This window comes from Colius striatus, chromosome 22, assembly GCF_028858725.1.
Source record: "Colius striatus isolate bColStr4 chromosome 22, bColStr4.1.hap1, whole genome shotgun sequence".
Classification (NCBI taxonomy): domain Eukaryota; kingdom Metazoa; phylum Chordata; class Aves; order Coliiformes; family Coliidae; genus Colius; species Colius striatus.
Genome location: NC_084780.1, coordinates 7,538,791 through 7,554,394, shown reverse-complemented (window position 1 = coordinate 7,554,394; position 15,604 = coordinate 7,538,791). Strand labels below are relative to the sequence as shown.

Below are 15,604 nucleotides of genomic sequence, written 5' to 3'. Positions count from 1 at the left end.
GGCTTCTCCTCATTCCTTCAAAACAAGATCTCCAAGCTTTAATGGGAAGGTTTATCTGTTTCTGTGCAGAGGAAGGATAAACCCTTCCCAGAGCCTTGTGCACCTCCTTAACAGCCCTGGGTTTGTTGCTGTTGTTCAGCAAATGCTCTGTGGAGCCTGGTGATGGGTGAGAGGGGAATGGAGATGTGGGCAGAAGCTTTTGCAGGTGCCTGTTTGCACTGTTCTGGTCAGAAGGGATTCTCCTGCCACGTGTTGTGAGGGGATCACACAGAGTCAAGGTCAAAACAACTACAGAACAGCTTCTTGCCCTATTATTTAGAATACTGTCCTCAGGCTTGATCCATTTACATCTGTGGTTGAACCAATAGTTTCCAAACTCGTATTTTTTAAGACAAATAAGCACTGGTGGTCACCTGTGCATGTGGGCAAGAGTAAGCAAGAGCTGACTGTGGCAGAGAGAAGAGCTGCTTTTGAGCTGGAAAGAAATGGGACAGAGATACAAACTGAAGGAAATTTACTACAGGACAGGCAAAGAAATCTTGAGTGCTCAGAAGCCACAGAAGTGATTTGGCCAAAGTCTGGGGGTAGCAGCACCATGGCCAAGCCTGGGGGAGATGTAGGGCCAGGGACTGCTGTTTCAGGGGAGTGGAGGTGGAGGGAATGGTGCTGGAGGAGGGGGCTTAGGGTCAAGCCCCAGATCCATCAAAGGGAAGGGAACAATGACAGCAGAAGCAGACAATGAACCTGAGGCTGACAGGGCTGAGTTCTGACTTCATTTGCCTCCATAAAGCACCTCCTGAGTCATTGCTCAGAAGTGAGATTTGACATCCCCCTCCAGGAGCCCCAGGTATGCAGAGGCACTGCTCCTGGAACGTGTCTGCCCCATGCTGGGGGATTCCAGTCCTGGACTCAGCATCTTCAGCAAAGCATCTCAAAGCCTGTCCTACCCATCCTGGGTAATAAATGCTCAACAAATGTAGCCAGGCCCAGTTGTTCCCAGACACCAGGCAGGAGAAGCACAGTGCTGCTGCTCTGGGAACAGCTGCTTTGGCACATGCAAGTTATTTCTAGATCTGTCTTGTGTTGTGCTGCTGTGTCTCAGCTCTGCTGAGCTCTGGCAGGAATACAAGTGGCAGTGAGGCTGTGCAGGGGCTTAGGCTGATGCTCAGGGCTGCTCTGGGGTGCTCAGGGCTGGGGATGAACATGAGGCTGGTCTGGGCATATCTTATGGATGGAAACCAGATGAGGTGGGTCAATGAGTCAAGTCTTCCTCATCATAGACTCATAGAATGGGTTGGGTTGGCAAAGCCCTTGAAGCTGCTGCAGCCCCAGCCCTGCCCTCACCCTGCCCAGCCCAGCACTGACCCACAGCCCTCAGCACCTCAGCTCCAGGGCTTTGGGATCCCTCCAGGGCTGGGCACTGCCCCAGCTCCCTGGGCAGCCAGATTGTGGTTGGAAGGGGATGACAAGTGTGCTAGGAAGACAAGCATGACCGTTCCTGCAGAGCTACTAGCCCTATTGCTAAACCAGGCTGAGAATGATCCCTTTTAGCTAAGCTCAGTCTCAGGGCCAGCACAGGAATGCTCCTGCTGAGCCCAAATGCCCCTTTTCCAGAGCACTCTCTGCACTTGGAGGGCTGAGCTGGGAGATCTCAGCCAGATCTCACACTGTGGCTTGTGCAGGGCTGTACATCTGAGGTAACAGGACATCCCTGCAAGTTTCTATATCCCACCTGAGCTAAGAATAGTCAGGAAGCATAACAAGCTGAACATCATAACTGGGTTCTTTTCCTGTGCCCTGAGCACACCCAGCACCCTGAGATGCCTGCACAGAGTGGCTCCTGACAGCACTTATCCCTGTGGCATGAGGCTGTGTCTAATCTCTTGCCTCCTATTTGGAGTGAGCTGTTATCCTGGGACAGGAGGGAGGGAGGGGGAAGCTTATCTCTGCTGAGATAACGCTGTCACAGCCCTGCTGGGGACAGCTCCAAGCACCAAGTGCTTTGGGGAGATGCAGCAGCTCCGTGCCCATGGCTCTGGCTCTGGAGGACAGGCTGTGCTTGTTCTTATCTCAGCTCCTAACCCTCCCTTTTCCCAATCTGCCTCCAATTCTGCCAGGTAACCAGGCATGTCTGACTCTGAAGAGGTTGTTGAAGAATATGAGCAGTAAGTGGTGTGTCTGTAACTACCCTTCCCCTCTCTGTATTCTCCCAGGATCATGGCATTGCTTAGAGGTGCTGTTTAGGGGGCATTGGCTCTCATCACTACCCCAGGATCAAATGCCCTCACCCCATGCCCATCTGCACCTCTGCTGTGACAGTGCTGGGACTCCCAGCAGTGACAGAGCTGTATCAGCTCATACATGGCAAAGGACAGTCTAAACCAGTGAGACAGAGCTGGGGAAGGCTGATGCCATCAGACTGTTGTTGATGGGGTCCTACTGCCACGTCCAGATTACTCCTCAAGGCCCAAATTTGAGGGCAGCTTCTGCTGGTGAGGGCTGCTGGGCCACGAGCACACTCTGGAGAGAAGGGGCTCAATGTCTGTGTGCAGAGATCAGGTCAAACACAGCTCCTGCTTCTCATCCCCCAGCAGCAGAAGCAGATCTGGATCCTTCATCCATGTTTAAATGGCACATGAGACTCACATGTCTCAGCAATCAATCTGCCCCCTGTGCCCAGAGTCCCCTGGGCTCACCCAAGGACAGACTGTGCATCTCCCCCAAGGTCAAGAAAGGACTTTGGGGCAAAGCTGGGAGGTGAGATGCTCATTTCTAGGGTCACAGGCTGTGGTCACTCCTTCTCCCCAGGCTGCAGAACGGTGCTGTGCTTTCACCACCGACAAAGTGCCAGCTGAGCACTTCAGCTCCTGCCACCCACAGTGTCAGGGTGATGTGGGTCTTGTCCCCACTGCCCCATCACAGCATGTCCCACAGCAGCCACTGCCCACTGCTATGGAAAAGGAAGTGTCAGACAGCCCTTTGGCCTCAGTGATGGAGAGCTGTGCCCTGCTGCAGCAGCTCGCTCTAACTGCAGCTGCTGTTGTGCTTTGCAGGGAGCAGGAAGGTAAGAGGATGAGGAGCAGCTGCCCCGAGGCTGAAGCTGAAGAAGGGTAAAAGCACCTTGAGTAACCTGTGTCTCCTTTCCCTTCCCTCTCTCCTGTGCACACACCTGCTGAAGAGGAGTATGTGGAGGAAGGTGAGTGTTTCACCAGTGACTGCAAGGAGCAGAGTGCTGCTGGTTCAGTGGTTGGGTGGGTTCTGGCAGTAAACTCCTTGGCTGCAATGGGCAAATCATGACCAGGAAAGGCAGATGAGATCACCTTCTTGCTTTCTCCCTCTGAAACATCAGTAGGATCAAAACCTGTTTGATTTTGCTCTGTATGTCTTTTGCCAGAGGGATCCCCTGGCTCAGAGCAGGGGTGGGATCGCTGCACTTGTGTGTTGGCAGAGGTGTGAGCACAGTGGCTCAATGGCAGCTGAATGGGAACCCATAATGTTCAATCACAGAGCTCCAGCTGCCTCAGTCCATTGAAGAAGCAAAGCCTGTGGTGCACAGAGCTGCTCTGGGGCACAGCTGCTTGGGGCTGGGGTTGGGAGCTGCCTTCTGCTCTTTCAGGGCGCTGCCAGGCAGCCCAACCTGCTGCATGGCAACACATCCCGAGTGCTGAAAGCAGAGAGGCACAGGGGGAAACCACTGCAGTGCTGGAGCCCTGCTCTCATGCACACCTTAGCCATACTGCCCAGCTTCATGGCATCCAACTAACCTCTGCACTTATTCCTTTCCCTCCTCCCTGGCTCAGAAGAGGAAGAATGGATAGAGGAAGAAGATGGTAGCTATTGCACCTTTCTTTGTGTCATCTCTGCACTGCTGCTGTGAACATGTCGTGGGTTGTTGTGTCTTTTGCCTCTCCCTGGTTGGGAAACACTTTTCTTTCATTCTTCCACTTCTCTCTCTTGCTTCTTGCACTCCTCCCTCCCTGCCCTGCTGTGCTGAGTGTATCTGCTGCTGTGTCTGTGCCTTCTCTCTTACATCCATCAGCCAAATGCACTCATGGTTTGGGATCTTCTCTTTCTTTCCTTCTCTCTTGCTGTGGGCCCACAAGTTGTCCCAGGATCTGTGGGCCCCAGCATCACTCTGGCTCCAGTGCAAGGCTCTTGTGGGGATGCTGCTCCCTCCAGTGGAAAAAGGCTCCAACACTCTTAAATAAGATTGTGAAGGTGCCAAGGGCACATTCTCCAAGGCCAGAGAGTCTTATTCTTCCCTGGCTAGAGGAGACCAATAGGAATCACACCCACTGCAGTTGCCCTGATGCTGGGCTCTGTAGGAGCCAGTGGGACTGTGGGGCTCACGCTGACCCTTATCCCACAGGTCAGGAAGAGCAGGTAGAGGAGGCAGAGGAGGAGACAGAAGAGACCAAGGCAGAAGGTGAGAGCTTCCATGACTTCACTGGAGCCATGCTCTGCTTCAGGGGGTGCCAAGCAGGGTCTGGGCTGTCCCATGGCACAGAGGGGCAGCTCTGCCCCATACCTGTGGCTTACAGTAAGGAGCTGTCAGACCTGAGCTGCTCTTTCCTGATCCACTGAGTGCCCCAGCCCTTGAGGCCTGAGCATGGTGCTGTTCTCTGCAGGATGCCCAGGACAGGGTTTGTGTCCAGCACTCAGATAATGCAAAAATGAGCTAAGCCTGTCCCACCACGAGGTCCCTGGAGTCTTAGAGGGGGAATTTCCAAAGCTGGGGTCATGCCCTGATGTGTCTCCATCCAAAGAGCACTGGGCTTCAAAGGAACCCTCTGCAGCAGATGGGGTTGCCTGATGTGTGTCCCTGTGCTGTCACAGCCCAGCTCCCAGCTGTGCTCCCTGAGCTAGGCTGCAGAGACCCCTCTGTTCCTCCTCTCAGGGCTCACCCACAGGGGTTCATGTTCTCCCCATTGCTTTTGAAACAGAACAAGAAGATGAAATGAAAGAAGCAGAAGAAGGTAAAGCAGGAGCAGAGGAGAGTTACAGTTCTGGCCATTTCATTCTGGATCCCAGTCCCCCAGGACACTGGGCCCTTGTAATGAGGTTTTTGGTGTGGAATCTGCAGTAAATGATGCAGAGCTGCCCTGGCTCCGTCCTCTGCCAGGGCTGGGGCAGCAGGAGGCCTGCAGGAGGGATGGCTTTGTGCTGCCTAGGTAAGAAATTCACCCAAAATGTAGGAGGAGAGGGTAATACTACTACTTTCCCAGCCTGAGTTCTTGCAAAGCTTGTCTGGGCTCCTCCTGGAGAGAACCTGAGGCTCTCCTGGTCTGTCTGTGTGATGTCTGTGAGAGATCTGCTCTCTACCCGTTCATCCTGGAGGGATGGAGCTGCTTTTTGCAGTGGGGATAAGCACAGGGCAGAGGGGAAGAGCCTGGCTGGACCACCCCACTGTGTCCATGGGCAGGGTGCACAGCAGGGCTGGCCTCTGGGAGCCAAAGCATTGTGTTTCCCACAGGTGGTGAAGGAGACCGAGAGCAGGAGCCTGGGGAAGGTGAAGTATCCATCCTCCTTCCTCTCTGGGGTGGGAGGGACTGGTCCCTCTCCTGTGGACAGAAGTACCAGCTGCCTTTCTGCTCAGGCAGGAGCAGCAACGTGTGTGTCAGGGCTTGGCACACACAGACACCTCTTTGCTGGAGGATGAGCTGCAGTGCAGCCCGTGCTGCTGGGAGAGAGGGGTCTGACCCACCCCCTGGCTCACTGTTGGGGGGGTTTGGGTCAAGGTAGGAAAGCAAATGCCTCTGTGCCAATAACATTGTCTTTCTTTCCTGCTCCTGGGGACCTGCAGGTGAATCAAAGCCAAAACCCAAGTAAGTGTCAGTGCATTTTCTCTGGTGCAAGATCTGATCTTAGGAGCTGTGGCAGGGCAGAGGCTCCGTGTGATGGGCTTGGCACCACCATCCATAAAGGGCATGGGACAGTGAGGTCTCAAAAGCATGAAAGCAGCTCCTCCATGCTCTTCTGGGTGCTCAGTGGGGTATCTGCCAGCCCCAAGGTGCCTGGCAGAAGGTCGTGGCCAGGTTGCCTGCAGCAGCATAGTAATTCCAGCCATGTGGGCATCTTGGAGTGCTTCCCAGGGATGCCAGAGGTCTTCCTCTGAGCCTGTCCAGCTGGCAACCTCCAGCAAGCAGCATCACATGTCCCTGTCTTCAAACTGTATCCCTGGGGACTGCAAAGCTTGGAGAGGAAGGCTGGGTGCCTGGCTGAGAGGCACTGTCCCGTGCCAGCTGTCTGCTGCATGTTCACCACTCACTGCAGGCTCTTCATGCCAAACCTGGTGCCTCCCAAAATCCCTGACGGTGAGAGGCTGGATTTTGATGTAAGTAGTGCAGCCCATGAGGTGATCCCCCTGCAGCCCTGCTCCAAGCTGTGCTCAGCAGCTCTGCAGCTCTGCAGGGTGTGAGCTGGCCCTGCGGCCGTCAGTGCTGTGTCTGTGCAGGACATTCACCGCAAGCGCATGGAGAAGGACCTGAACGAGCTGCAGGCCCTCATCGAAGCCCACTTTGAGAGCAGGAAGAAGGAGGAAGAGGAGCTCATGTCCCTCAAGGACAGGATTGTACGTCTGCAGCTTTCCCCTGCTATCAGTGTTGCCACACAGCTCCTGTCGATCCTGACACACGCCCCATGGTCCTGGCAGCAAGGCCTGGGACACCCCACACCCCCTCAAACCAGAGCTTGAGATCTGAGCCAGAGTCTGTACCTTGGTGCCTGGGAAGCCCCCAGTTTGGCTGCTGTGATGCTGTGGTGCCTCACAGAGATGCACCTTCCCTGTGGTCACTAGTCCACGTGTTCCCCTGGGAGACATGGGAGCAGCAGATCTGTCCTGGCTTCATCTGGGATGGAGTCAATGTCCTTCCTGGCAGCTGCTCCAGGGCTGTGTTTTGGGTTTACACTGCAGAGTTGATAACAGAGGGATGTTTGGGTGTCACTGAGCAGGGCTGCACAGCATCAGGGCTGTTTCCCCTCACCCTGTCCCACCAGTGAGTGGCCTGGGGGCAGTGGGGAAGGCTGGGCTGTGCACAGGGAGCTGGGGGGGAACATGGCCAGGAGAGCTGAGCCCAGCACAGGGCTGTTCCATCCCATTGGAGTCATGGCCAGTATCAACTGGGGGGGTTGGCTGGGGTGGGTGAATCGCTGCTGGGGCACCGGCCGGCGGCTGGGGATCAGCTGCCCTGGGCAGCACTGGGCTCGTGCTGGGCTCGTGCTTCTCTTCACCACCGTTGCCACACTTCATTCTCCTGCCTGTGATGACAGCTGAGTTCAGCTGCTTTGCTCATTCTTACCTCAGCCCACGGGGTTTGAGTTTCTGCCCCATTTCCCCTCCCCATCCCACGGGAGCCGTGGGCAGGGGCAGCGCTGGGGCTGTGTCACCCACGGGGCCGGACCCACAGCAGCGGGTCTCAGGGCTTTGGAGGTCAGGAGGTGTCCCTAGGGACAGGGAGGACGCAGAGGACGCGTCCCCAAGCCAAGGTCCCGTCCTGCAGGAGCAGCGGCGAGCAGAGCGGGCAGAGCAGCAGCGCATCCGCAGCGAGCGCGAGAAGGAGCGCCAGGCTCGCATGGCCGTGAGTGCCCCGCGCCCCGCCACCAGCCTGGGCTGTGCCGCACGCCGAGCGGCCCTCAGCCGCCTGCCTGTCCCCTCCTGACCCTGGCAGGAAGAAAGAGCTCGCAAGGAGGAAGAGGAGGCTCGGAAGAGGGCTGAGGAGGAGGCACGGAAGAAGAAAGCGTTCTCCAACATGCTGCACTTCGGGGGGTACATGCAGAAGGTGTGACACAGTGCAGAGACGGGCAACGGAGCTGATGGGGGGCTGCAGGGGGTCTGCATCTTATGGGGGTGTTGAGGCTGGAGAAGAGGAGGCTGAGGGCAGCCAGCAGCACTCTGACACTCCCTGCCAGGAGGCTGCAGGGAGCTGGGGTCTGTCTCTTCTCTCTAGTGACAGGACAAGAGGAAAAGGCTTCAGGTTGCCCCAGGGGAGGTTGAGGTGGGATATTAGGAAGAGCTTTTTCACCAAGAGGGTTGTTAAGCGCTGGGTTGGGCTGCCCAGGGAGGTGATGCAGCCCCCAGCCATAGAGATACTGACACACACACACAGCTGAGGTGCTGAGGGCTGTGGGTTAGTGGTGGGCTGGGCAGGGCTTGGACTCCAGGAGCTTCAAAGGCTTTTCCAACCACACTGATCCTATGATTCTGTGATTCAAGGAAGCCCTTGGTGCTCCTGGGAAGGGCTCAGCCATGGGCTGGCCTCACAGCACCGTGCATGCTCTCAGGGTTGGTAGGCTGTGGTCTTTGCAGGCAGAAGGTGATGGGCCAGCGTTGTTGGGTCACAGCAAGCAGTCAGAGGGCCAAAGTGAGCTGAGGGCTCTGCTTTGCAGATGCCTGGCCAGGGTGGATCCAGCCTCGTGTCAGGGACAGAGATGGGGAGGTGTCTCGTCCACTGCTGCCCACATTTCCTTGAGGGCCTCGTGGAGTCCCAAAAGCTGAGGGTGTTAGGGACAGAATTAGGGGCAGAGCAAAGGCTGGGCACATTCCCTTCCCTCCAATGGAATGGTGGTTTCCCCAGTCAGAGAAAAAGGGTGGGAAGAAGCAAACAGAGAGGGAAAAGAAGAAGAAGATCCTGAGCGAACGGCGGAAGCCCCTCAACATCGAGCACCTCAACGAGGACAAGCTGAGGTGAGCTCGGGCTGCAGAGGGCTGCCAGGGGCTCTGCTCTGGGTCCACCTCCTGCCACAGGATTCGGGGCTGGGGTGGGCTGCCTGGGACTTGCAGCCCAGACGAGAGGGTGATGGCACAACTGGGAGATGGGCTGTGGCACCTCCAGGAGACGTGGGCTTGATCCAGCACTGCCAAGCTGCTGCTGCTGGTGATGGTGATGGCCATCAGAGGGAGCCAGGCTCCCACGGGTGGGACAGGGGTGTCCCCTGAACGTCCCGATGCCACCCGTGGCTCCTGTCCACGAGTGGGATTGGCATCACAGCCCCGATCCATCCCTCTCTGGGCACAGAGCCTGCAGAGCCCCATCCTGGGGGAGCATCACTGCCCTGGCCCCTGCACTGAGCTCCCCACAAGCCACGTCCTGCACTGACACCAACTGGCCCTTCCCACAGGGACAAGGCCAAGGAGCTGTGGCAAACCATCCGGGATCTGGAGGCTGAAAAATTTGACCTGCAGGAAAAATTCAAGCGTCAGAAATACGAGGTGAGCTGGGAGCAGCTGGGAGCAGCTGGATGAGCTGGGAGCTGCTGGGTGAGCTGGGAGCAGCTGGGTGAGCTGGGTGAGCTGGGTGAGCTGGGAGCTGCTGGGTGAGCTGGGAGCAGATGGGTGAGCTGGGAGCTGCTGGGTGAGCTGGGAGCAGCTGGGTGAGCTGGGAGCTGCTGGGTGAGCTAGGAGCAGCTGGGTGAGCTGGGATCTGCTGGGTGAGCTGGGATCAGCTGGGAGCTGCTGGATGAGCTGGGAGCTGCTGGGTGAGCTGGGAGCAGATGGGTGAGCTGGGAGCTGCTGGGTGAGCTGGGTGAGCTGGGAGCTGCTGGGTGAGCTGGATGAGCTGGGAGCTGCTGGGTGAGCTGGGAACTGCTGGGTGAGCTGGGAGCTGCTGGGTGAGCTCCCCCTGTGTGTGCCAGCCTGCTGCTCCTGCTGCCCAGCTGGGAGGTGAGGGCTGGCTGGCTGGATGAAGGTGCTGTGGCAGGAAAGCTGGTTGCATTAAGGAAGGACTGTCCCCCTCCTTGTGCATGGGGCTGTCAGATATCCAAGGGGCTCTGCATTGCTGGGAGCAAAGTCACATCTACCTCCCTTTTGGAGATGAGCCAGGATGAAATGAAGCCTCCCAGGGGTTGCCAACCACCCTGAGCACACAGCTGGGAAGTGCCTGGGGAAAGGGGCTGTGTGAGCTCCCAGTTCCTGGGGACATGGGCTTTGCACCCCAGCAGGCTTCCTGCAGATCACAGCCCTGTGCTAAACCCCACACAAGAGCTGCTGGGGAAGAGAGAGCTGTGATGCATCTTTGCCCCCAGCCTGTCCCAGGCCTCACCCCCCACCTGCCCTTCTCTTGCAGATCAACGTCCTGCGAAACCGTGTCAGTGACCACCAGAAAGTGTAAGTCCCCAGGCAGGCTGAGCACCCTCCAACACCTCCTGCCCTTCCTGCTCCTCTGGCCCTGGGTCCCTCCCTGTGTATCTCCTGGTTCTCTTGCATCCTCTCACAGCCACCTCCTGTCCTTCCCACTCCTGCCTCTGGTCCCACTGGTCCCCAGTGGCCATGGACCTGCAGGGCTGGCCCAGGGACTTTGGTCAGACTCTCATTGCCTTCCACCTGCCCCACAGAGCCTGGGTAGGGAGGGACCCCAGCACATGGAGCTTTGTGTCCTGTGGGGTCCTGCCAGCCCCCAGCCAGCCCCATCCCTGCAGTGGCTCTGCCCAGCACCTCAGGGAAGGTGCTGGAGACCTCAGCTTGTATAGGAGGGGAAATCCCATGGGCTAAGGTCAGGGGAGCCTGTCCCTGTGACCACGCTGCCTGCACAGGGCTGGGGAAGCCTTCATAGGAGGGTGGAGATGGGTGTTTAACCCTCAAGAGCACCCCATTGCTCTTGCATCCCCATCCCACCTTGCTGTCTCACATGAGAGGTGCTCAGCCTGCCCCAAATGTCAGGTAGCAACATCTCCCCTCTGCTTACACCAAATCTCTCTTATCTTCTGCCCCAACACGGCCTGTTACTGCAGCAAAGGGTGAGTACAGGTGTCTCCTGGGTGCTGTGTGTCTCCTGCTGCACGTGTGCTGCATGGGTGCATCAGGCTTGCAGTAGGGCTGAGGAAGGAGGCAATGCCAAGGACTGGCAGCCAAAGCTGTGCTGGTGACTCTCATGATGACATGTCAGAAATGCCCTTCACTGTCCACCCAGACCTCCTCCTCCCTCTCCCTGCTGGTCCATGCCCAGAGCAGGGTCTGTTCCCCTGATGCTGCTTAAGGAGAGTGATGTGGTGGATCCTGCCTAACAGCTTCACAGCTTCTAGTTCTTGGGAGAAACATCCTGCAGCTGTTTCTACCCCTCCACAACCAGAGATCCAGCTCATTGATTCTTTCCTGAAGGATCCTTGGGAGGGAGAAACATGGGAAGTGAATTGGGGGGAGCTTGGAAACACCTGGCAAAATGCATGAGCTTGTTCCCACAGATCCCCCAGCACCCAGCCTCGAGCCCCAAGGCTGTACCTGGGGCCACTTAAAACCTTCTTCCCCACAGGGCAACGAGCATCAAATGGAAACAGCTCAGTCCTCTTGGCAGGACTGATGGTGGCACCCACCTTGCTCCTCCTTTCACCTCACTGATGCCTTTTTGCACATGCTCCTCTGCTTCCCTTCCAGGCCAAAGGCTGCCCGAGGGAAGACCATGGTGGGTGGCCGGTGGAAATAGACGGCTCAGAAGGAAAGGAGGCTGAGGCATGGAGAGGTACATTGCCTTTTGGTCAACCAGCTGGCTTCCCCATGCCATGGAGCCTGCCAACCCACCCCACCACCCACCCACCCCACCACACGGAGCTGGCAGAGACCTTGCTGCAGGCACGGTGCTGTCTGGGCAGGCAGATGCTTCCCGAGGTACCACTTCTCATCTCCACACCCCCAGTTTATGTTGTGTTTGTAAATAAAGAGAACAGTGAGGGGGTGCAGCTGTTGTCTCCATCCTGAAGCTCTGAGCCCAGAGGAAACAGGCACAGGACAATCTCAGCAGGGCTTGACTGAGCCAGTGCAGCCACACTGGGATGTAAAGAATCATCTAGCAGGTTCCCCTGGCTCAGGGGGCACAGGAACGTGTCCAGGTGGGGTTGGAAACCTCCTGAGCAGGAGCCTCCACACCCTCCCTGGGCAGCCTGGGCCAGGGCTCCCTCCCCTCAGCACCAGAGGAGCTTCTCCTCCTGTGCCAGGGGCACTGTTTGTGTCCCAGCTGATGTCCAGGACTCCCAGTTTGGGTTGGAAAAAAAATCACCTGGCTTTAAAAAGACAGAAACTACAAATGACCATTTCCCAGGCTCCCCTCAGAACCCCCCTGGCAGGCGGCAGCGGGGCCCTGGCAGCGCCCAGGGTGCGGGTTGGGCACTCCCTGCTTCCCACAGCACGGCCTGTCCCGGCAGCACACACTGGCCCCCGGCCAACGCGGCTCCCTGTGCACTCCCTTCCCACCCCAGCACCTCCCTGGCTGCGCCATGCATGGCACAGCCGTGCCACAACAGCTGAGTCAGTGCCCAGCCCTCACACCCACCCTCCCCTGCTCACCCTCACCCCGCGGCGCTGTGCTGCCAGGGGCTGCTGCTGGGCTTGGGCAGGGCACAGAGGCACAGGGTCATAAGGGGCTGGAAGGGACCTCAAAAGCTCACCCAGTGCAACCCCCCTGCCAGAGCAGGACCACCTAGAGCAGGGCACTCAGGAACTCATCCAGCTGGGGTTGAGGGTCTCCAGAGAAGGAGCCTCCACAGCCCATCTGGGCAGAAACCTCCTGGGACAGAGCTGCTGAGGCTGTGCCTTGAGTGCTGGACTCAGTGTTGGGCCCCTCACTGCAAGAAGGATGTTGAGGTCCTGGAGATGGGCACAGAGCTGGGGAAGGGGCTGGAGCACAAGGGTGCTGGGAAGGGGCTGAGGGAATGGGGGTGTTGAGCCTGGAGAAGAGGAGGCTGAGGGCAGACAGCAGCACTCTCTGACACTCCTTGACTTAGCTGGAGTGAGCTGGGGGTCAGGCTCTTCTCTCCAATAACAAGTGACAGGACAAGAGGAAAAGGCTTCAGGTTGTGCCAGAGGAGTTTGAGGCTGGAGCTGAGGCAGAACTGTTTCCCTGAGAGGGGTGTGAGCCCCTGTGCCAGGCTGCCCAGGGAGCTGGGGGAGTGCCCAGCCCTGCAGGGATCCCAAAGCCGTGGGGCTGAGGTGCTGAGGGGTCAGTGCTGGGCTGGGCAGGGTGAGGGCAGGGCTGGGACCCAGTGGATCTGAAGCCATGGTGCTGGTGCTTGCCCTGCTCAGCACAGGCAGCTGCAGGGCCAGTGGCTGCTGCAAACTCCTGACGTTTGCAAGTGGGTTTTTTTCCTCTATGATTGTTTTTAAAAGCCTTATAAAACTTCTAAGTTTCATGTAATCCCTCATCCCTGTAAATCACTGCCTATAGCAGCTCATTCATAGGCACCAATTAATAGCCTTTAATTGGTTAAATCACTCATCATTTGTGCTGATGCCACAGATGTGTGAAATCATCAATGAAGCCTTTAAAGCACCGCAGCCCAGGTCAGCATCTGCGCAACAACCTGTGGCCAGGAGACGAGTCCTGCTGACAAAGCAGCCAACAATGCTCAGGGATGGAAAGGAAGAGGCTTTAGCTGCTGTCTGGAAGCTGCATTTTACAGGCACTTAGTGGAAGGAAAATAAGCTTCCTGCTGGTGTCTGAATCATTGCCTTTGCGTGTGCTCTCACGCCCAGGTTTCAGCTGAAATCCTGGGTATAAACTGTGCTCTTTGCAGGGCAACAGCCACTGGCAGGAGCACTGAGATCATCAAACCTTTGGGTTGGAAAAGCCCTTGAAGCTGCTGCAGCCCCAGCCCTGCCCAGCCCAGCACCGACCCCTCAGCACCTCAGCTCCAGGGCTTTGGGATCCCTCCAGGGCTGGGCACTCCCCCAGCTCCCTGGGCAGCCTGGCACAGGGCTCACACCCCTCTCAGGGAAACAGTTCTGCCTCAGCTCCAGCCTCAACCTCCCCTGGGGCAGCTTGAGGCCACAGTTTCACTGGCCCAAGTGTGCTGGACAAGCTGGTGGGTGGTTGTAGGGGATGCAGATACAGTGCTGGGGTTTAGTTTGATTCTCTCAGATGTCAGAGCTCAGATCCCAAGTCCACAGACAGCCAAAAGCTCAGCCATGAGTGAGCTGTAACAAGGGCTGGGATTTTGTCCACAAAGCTCCATCAGTTTTGCCCAGGGCAAGGTCCTGCACACTGTACCCTCACCACAGGAGCCCTCAGTACCTGTCCTGTTCCAGATCAGCTTTGGCCTGTTGGAGACTGAAAGAGGTGAAAATGCCTGTTGAAGTGTGAACTTCTGGGCTTTGCCTTCAGACCTGGTGTGACCTGTGCCTGGGAGAATCCTCCTGACACAGCAGCCCTCTGCAAATGTCTTCCTGCTTGAAATAAACATGCACAAAGCTGATGTGCTGCAGGTGACTGAAGGGCACTGCCAGACCCACAAGTGCCTGACCCTTACCCCAAGCTGCCACCACACCTTCCTAATCCCTGCCTGCCCTGTGCTACCAGCCCCCATGCTGCAGCTGCTGGCACTGATGCTAATGAAGAGCTTTGAAACCCAGCATCTGCACAAAGCAGATGGGTTTTTATGCCCATCTTGCCCCTGAGGCTGAGCTTTACTTAAAAGCCACAGAGGAAGACAGAGGAGCAGCAGAGGAGAGCAGGATAATCCTTCATCTGACAGCCCAGAGGATGCAGCGTTTGCTGGTGAGGTGTTCCTATCTCTCCTGGGCTGAAAGGAGGTTGTGGTGAGGTGGGGGTTGGTCTCTTCTCCCGAGTAATGAGTGATAAGACAGGAGGAAATGTCTCCAAGCTGCCCCAGGGGATGCTGAGGTTGGAGCTGAGGCAGAGCTGTTTCCCTGAGAGGGGTGTCAGCCCCTGTGCCAGGCTGCCCAGGGAGCTGGGGCAGTGCCCAGCCCTGGAGGGATCCCAAAGCCCTGGAGCTGAGGGGTCAGTGCTGGGACTGCAGCAGCTTCAAGGGCTTTTCCAACCAGAATGATTCTATGGCTCTGAGCTCTGGTTTCCAGCCCCAGCTGAGCTGCCACGCTGAGTGTGATGCTGGTTTGTAACTCCAGTGCTCCCCACTGCTGTGGGTTGGGTTGTGGAGCTGTGCAGTGTTGAAATCCCTCCCTCAGGGCTGCTCCCCTGCTCGTCCCTTCTCCCTGCACCTGTAAACAAAGGTGGCTGTGCCCTCCCAGAGCAATAAATCCAACCTTGATATCATGACAAAGGCAGAAGGCTTTGATGCAGGGAAACACTTTGATCTCTCCCTGTGGACCAGATGCTGGTGATTAGCTGTGAAAACAGAGCAGGTATTGTCCCTTTTTGGGTGGTGGTGCAGTGCTGTACCATGCCCTGGCAGTGTGTGAGGTCTGTGCTGTGCTACAGCTTGAAATAACACAGACAAAACACGAAATCCAGGGAGCTGCTGCCCCTTTGCAGGGGGGTGAGGTCCCCATCAGCTGCCTTGCTGCCCAAGGCACGTCCTACACAGCTGCCAAGTTGACTTGAGCTGTACCAGGGCTTCCACAGTGCAGCATCCACAGCTGGACTCACAGATGCATCCACAGACTCTCTGGATGCCATCAGCTCCAGCCAAGGCTCAACTCATTGCTCATCCAGCAGTTTGAATCAGGCACCATAGGTCCAGATTGATCCCAGCTCAGTGCAACACTCAGCAGATGGAGCCATGGCCTGGTTGCAGTTCTAGGGCTCTCCTGGCAGTGTGCAGTGATAAGTATCACCAGAGGGTGACCCAGTGTTGTGTGACCTGGCAGGGCAAAGCCAGGGTCCTGACTGGAAGGAACACACTGCAGCAGGATGGGAACCAGCTC

General features: G+C 57.1%; 1 protein-coding gene across 2 annotated transcripts; it reads left to right on the top strand.

The window, feature by feature from the left end:
• The first annotated feature begins 2,127 nt into the window (after positions 1-2,127).
• Positions 2,128-11,538, top strand: TNNT2 (troponin T2, cardiac type). Of its 2 annotated transcripts, none has more exons than XM_062013455.1 (17): positions 2,128-2,165; positions 3,054-3,064; positions 3,179-3,196; positions 4,370-4,426; positions 4,944-4,976; positions 5,202-5,204; positions 5,474-5,509; positions 5,804-5,825; positions 6,274-6,334; positions 6,455-6,571; positions 7,500-7,577; positions 7,668-7,778; positions 8,574-8,683; positions 9,118-9,208; positions 10,062-10,102; positions 10,726-10,731; positions 11,366-11,538. In XM_062013455.1, exons 1-17 carry the CDS (start codon positions 2,128-2,130, stop codon positions 11,412-11,414), a joined length of 882 nt encoding a protein of 293 aa, XP_061869439.1. In that variant the 3' UTR covers positions 11,415-11,538. The 2 variants fall into 2 exon arrangements, with proteins under 2 accessions (XP_061869439.1, XP_061869438.1); XM_062013454.1 differs by lacking the exon at positions 5,202-5,204 and adding an exon at positions 3,801-3,830.
• The last annotated feature ends 4,066 nt before the right edge of the window (positions 11,539-15,604 follow it).